The sequence below is a fragment of the Balaenoptera physalus genome (assembly GCF_965194825.1).
Source record: "Balaenoptera physalus genome assembly, chromosome: X".
Classification (NCBI taxonomy): domain Eukaryota; kingdom Metazoa; phylum Chordata; class Mammalia; order Artiodactyla; family Balaenopteridae; genus Balaenoptera; species Balaenoptera physalus.
The window spans coordinates 133,867,722-133,872,594 of NC_138903.1; the positions used below are offsets into that span (position 1 = coordinate 133,867,722).

At 65.4% G+C, this 4,873-nt stretch overlaps 1 protein-coding gene across 1 annotated transcript; it reads right to left on the reverse strand.

Moving 5' to 3' along the window:
* Positions 1-484: 484 nt before the first annotated feature.
* Positions 485-4,873, reverse strand: LOC309652209 (sodium- and chloride-dependent creatine transporter 1-like; the record flags this gene model as incomplete). The annotated part of the gene is made up of 10 exons (XM_082445723.1): positions 485-828; positions 1,232-1,402; positions 1,492-1,592; positions 1,686-1,788; positions 1,868-2,005; positions 2,140-2,252; positions 2,890-3,014; positions 3,103-3,206; positions 3,298-3,432; positions 4,409-4,873. The coding sequence occupies 10 exons, from the start codon at positions 4,871-4,873 to the stop codon at positions 688-690; spliced, it is 1,596 nt and encodes a 531-aa protein (XP_082301849.1). The 3' UTR covers positions 485-687.

A 4,873-nucleotide genomic window follows, 5' to 3' on the forward strand; every position in this document is an offset into this window, starting at 1 on the left:
GCCTCATTTGCCCACAGGCACGATTTACACCTGGTATTCACCTTGGCTGAGAAATAGAGATCTATGTCTATACCCTATGAACTCACGCACACATGCACTCAAGCTCACACAACTGATATTGGTGGCAATTGGCTCAGGAACTGAAGGTTCCCTTGCTGGCTGGCTCTCTAAGCTTCTAGAGTAGGGATGGGGAGAGGGGTCTAGCCCAGCTGAAATATTCATTCGCCTTGGTTCTGCTGCCCCTCCCTCACCTGCCCCCTCCGCTCTCCAGTCCCCCTGTTTCCCGAGCTGCCACTGCGGCCCCTGGGGTGAGGGGCCACCCAAGGGTGTGCTGGGCAGAGCCTGGAGAGAGGCAGGCAGGGCCTGGTGGGGTCAGGTGAGACGTGACTGTAGCGGGCACTGGAGGGCGGGCGGCAGGGCCTGGGAAGCAGCGTGTGCACCAGCTTGGTTAAGGGGGGTGGGGGAGGCATCTATTTTTGGTGGGTTGTGATATTTTTGGCATTTTATTAAAAATGGAAAAAGTTATTTTAGTTATAAGCACTCTGGTGCTTCCTCCCCTCCCCCCCCCCCCCCCGGCAGACCCCGTAGGTGGCAGGGAAAGGCAAGCCCCCTGGGGGGGTGGGGGGCTAGAGCAGGGGCTGCTATGGCTACGAGAGGGTGAGCTGGTGATGTGAGCCGGGGCACCTGTCACATGACGCTCTCCACCACCACCACCTTGCTGCTCTCAGACACTGGGGTCAGGGTGGTCAGGCCCCTGACATCCGAGTCCTGAGCTCTGTACTCCAAGTGGTGGAGACCCCATACGGGCTGCGTCAGGTGCTGCCAGCGCTGCGGGAGAGAGGGACACGTTGAGTCCCTGGGGAGGGGCACCTGCTTGTCCCTGGCCTCTCTCCACTTCCCGCCGCCTGTCACCAACTTGCGGCCCGGGGCCGCGCCCCTCCTGACCAGGCCCCGCTCCCTACGCTAGGGAAATAGGGTTCATTGGAGGGCTGGGTGGCTGCTAGAACGGAGGCTAGGGACAGGCCTCTCCTCCGCCGCCACCACCCGAGCGAGGCCCTGGAGGGCCAACTCTCCTCCCGTACACACCCCTCCGAGCTGGCCCAGAGGCTCCGGGCACAACGGGTCTGTCCCGGCGGGTGGGTGGGAGAAGGGGCAGGGCGCTCTGGAGGTCATGTCCACACCCAACGGGAGGGAGGGATGGTGTGCGGGAGACGGGGCGCGGGGAACTGACCTCAGCCACGGTCCCCTTGGCCTTGAGGAGGCAGCCCAGGAGGTGGAGGGGCACACACAGCATGGAGGAGAGCGCGAAGCCCCAGCCCACGGCCTCGCCCCACCATGGGTACACGTAGGTGTTGTTGTAGACCAGCGGCTTGTAGTATACCGTGTTGAAGATGAAGATGCCCTGCGGGCGAGAAGCCTCGCGCTCAGCCGGCAGCCACCGCTGCAGGCCCTTGGAGTCCCTCGCCCTGCCCAGCCTCTCCCGGCCCTTACCATGCACACCAGCGGGGTGAAGAAAGACCAGTACCATTTCATCCCGGGGCAAGGTCGGTACCCGATCATGCAGGCCACGTCGTCCATGAAGCGGTCGGCTCCTGGGGTAACGTGAGGCCGGAGGGCCGGAGCTAGAGACGCACCCCCCCCCCGACCGCGCCGCACCCCCGGCTTGCCTGTCGGCCCAGACCTACCGTACACCCAGGCGATCACCACGCACTCCCAGAAGGCCTGCCAGAGCAGGGTGGTGCCGCTGGCTGAGTAGTAGTCAAACAGCTGGAAGACATACATCCCGCCCTGGGGATGGAGCCAGGTCAGGGAAGGTGGCAGCCGGCAGCCTGAGGCCAAGGGCCTCCCTCACCCTGCCCCCACTCACATCGGTCACCATGGAGAGGTCAATGACAAAGCAGAGGGCGCAGCAGAGGGCCACGGAGATCTCTCTTTGGAAACGGAAGTAGTAGGAGGCCGGGAGGAGGTCCAGCAGGCCGGTGATGAAGCCTTCCACACCTACAAACTGTGGCCGGGCAACTCAGGCCGTGCCCCTCCCCCCCCACCTGCCATCTCCCGTCGCCCAGGGTGCCCTCTGCGCACCAGCCCCCCGCCCCCCCACCTCCCAGCCCCCTCTATTCTGCCCCCCCTTTTGCAAACCTGGCTGTCGAGGCCGAGCAGCAGCAGCATGAAGAAGAACAGGGCAGCCCAGAGCGGGGCCACAGGCATCAGCGTGACGGCCCGGGGATAGGCGATGAAAGCCAGGCCAGGCCCTGAGGGGGAAGGGGCGGGGTGTGGACACCTGGAGCCCCCCACCCACATCCTGTCCCCCTCCACCCTGCACCACAGTACCAGCGTAATGGACGATGCCAGGGCACCCTGTGGCCAAGGGCCTTTCCACTTGTGTCGGGACACTGCCGGGCCACTCGAGCCCTCGTGTGTGTGGTGTGTGTGTGTGTGTGTGTGCGCGCGCACACGCGCGCGCATGCCATACCAGGGGCTGGAAGGTTCCCGCGAGCCCTTGGTAGACCTCTACCCATAAGAGTGGCGTGTCTGGCTCAGCCTTCTGGACCTGGGTTCCAGCAGCTACTGTGGCCACAGATCACCACTGACCCAGAAAAGGCCGACTTTTCCCTCTACAACACTCAGGCAAGCGTGAGGACATACCCCGAGGCCCCTGGCTACAGACGGATGGGGGCTCGGGGCTCCACGTGGCCTGGCCTGAGATGGCTGAGCAGCTGTGCCTCGCAGCTGCTCAGCCAGGCCTCCTGGCCCAGGGTGATGTGACAAACGGAGTTTGAATTGCTCTCATGTCTCAGAACGTCGCTCTGTGTGCGTTCGTGTACGCGGCACGTTACGACAGCAGCTGCCGCTGCTCCGGAGGCCGGGCTGGGGCCTGGGGGTCTTTACCTGATTCCGCCACCTTGGAGATATGCACGCCCTGCTCTGTGGCCATGAAGCCCAGGATGGAGAAGACCACGAAGCCAGCAAAGAAGCTGGTCCCGCTGTTGATGAGTGCGAGGATGATGGCATCCCTGGGGGCAGAGGGGACCGTGTGGGCTGGTGAGACTGCCTGCTGCCCACGGGCAGGCAGGGCAGGGGTGGCAGGGCTGTAGTGCCTACTTGTAGCAGTTGTTGTTGAAGCGATTGTAGCTGCCCAGGGCCGTGAGGGCCCCCAGGCCAATGGCGTAAGAAAAGAAAATCTGGGTCCCGGCATCTATCCATACCTGGAGGTGAGCGAGGGGAGAGCAGGTGTGAGGAGCCCTGCTAGGCTGGCCTGCTCCCGCACCGTGTCCCCCTGCCCGACCTCTGCCTCACCTGAGGGGACGCCAGCTTCGACCAGTCAGGCTTGAGATAGTAGATGATGCCGTCCAAGGCTCCAGGCAGCAGCACCCCACGCACCAGCAGCACGACAAGGACCACGTAGGGGAATGTAGCGGTGAAATACACGACCTGGGGGGGCGGGGGTGCTCAGAGGGGTCCTGCGGCACCCACCGCCCCCTCAGGCGCCCTCAGCCTGCGCAGGGCTGCCAGGAAGGCCACGGTCCCCGCCCCCCCCCCCGCTGGCCGATGTGCTCAGTGGTGAGGAGGGAGGCCACCCAGCGGCACCCACTTCTACTCATCAGAGCCACGACTCCTCCAAAAGGAAGCTGGGTGCTTGGCTGGGGCACCAGCAGCCCCACGGCAAGCACAGGTCAGCTGCAGAGGGAGGGAGAGGCAGGGCCCTCCCCTGGCAGGGAGTGAGGCCGCAGCCCGCGGGTAGGTCCCACGCCTCCCGACTCCAGGTCCTCGTCTGCAGAGAGGTGGGGGTCCTTGGTGCCGGGGATTAGAACTCAGCCAGCCAGAGACAGAGGCAAGATCAAGATGACAGCAAAGGCCTCTGCCTCCCACCCAAGCTGGGCCAAGCGGCTGCTCTGCGGACCCTGCTGGAATGGTCCCGCCCTCCAGAGCCCCGGCCGTGTCCCGCAAACGTCGGCACACTGTATTATTGTGTGTCTGTTCGCACAGTTGTCCCCGCAACCTGACAGGGAGCCCCTGAGGGAGGGATGTGTCCAGGCTCCCCGCTGGGTCCCCCAGGGCAGACAGGCAGGTGAGAGAGACAGGCGGAGACCAGGTCTACCCAGACGGTCAAAAACTGACTCAGAGCCAGAACCGAGAGAAACTGGAAGGGAGGGAAGGTGAGCCAGGGATGCCCCCGACCCCAGGGAAGGGGCAGACGCTGCCGGGGCCTCTCCCCCTCCACTCGGGAGGGAAGGCTGCCGGGCCTGGAGGTGCAGGGTGGGGATCAAGTGGCCCGGACTGAAGTCCCTGCCCCTCCTCGGGCTCTGGCCCTGGTCCAGTCTCCTCCCGTTGCAGCAGTGGTCGCTGGCAGACACCCACACACCCCCAGGCAGTGCTGCCCCCAGCCCTGCCGTCACCCCGGCTGTACCTTTCCTGTCGACTTGACCCCCTTCCAGACACAGAAGTAGACCAGCACCCAGCAGGCCAGCAGACACAGGGTCACCTCCCAGTTGAGGGCCCCCGGAACCTCCAGCCCCCCGGAGAGCCGCAAGACTTTGTTCCTGGGGGAGGGAAAGCCCATGAGGGCTGTGCCAGCAAAGGGCCAGGAGACTGGGGGTGGCCATGGGGCGGCGCCCCCCGCCGCCCCCGCCGCCACAGCCCTTGAGTCCAGCCGGTCTCCCCCATGCAGCTGGCCGGCCCGGGCCAAGCCTGCAGCCTGGAGTCGCTGCAGTCTGTGTCCCCGGAGCCTTGGAGCCGCTGGTGGCCCGGTCCCACGCCGTCCCCAGCGGGCCCAGCAGCAGTCCCCAGCTTCCCTCCCCAGGCGGGCAGGCACCGCCCGCTCCGCATCCCTGGCCTCATCCCCCCAGGGCCGGGCCCCGACACACGCGCACAT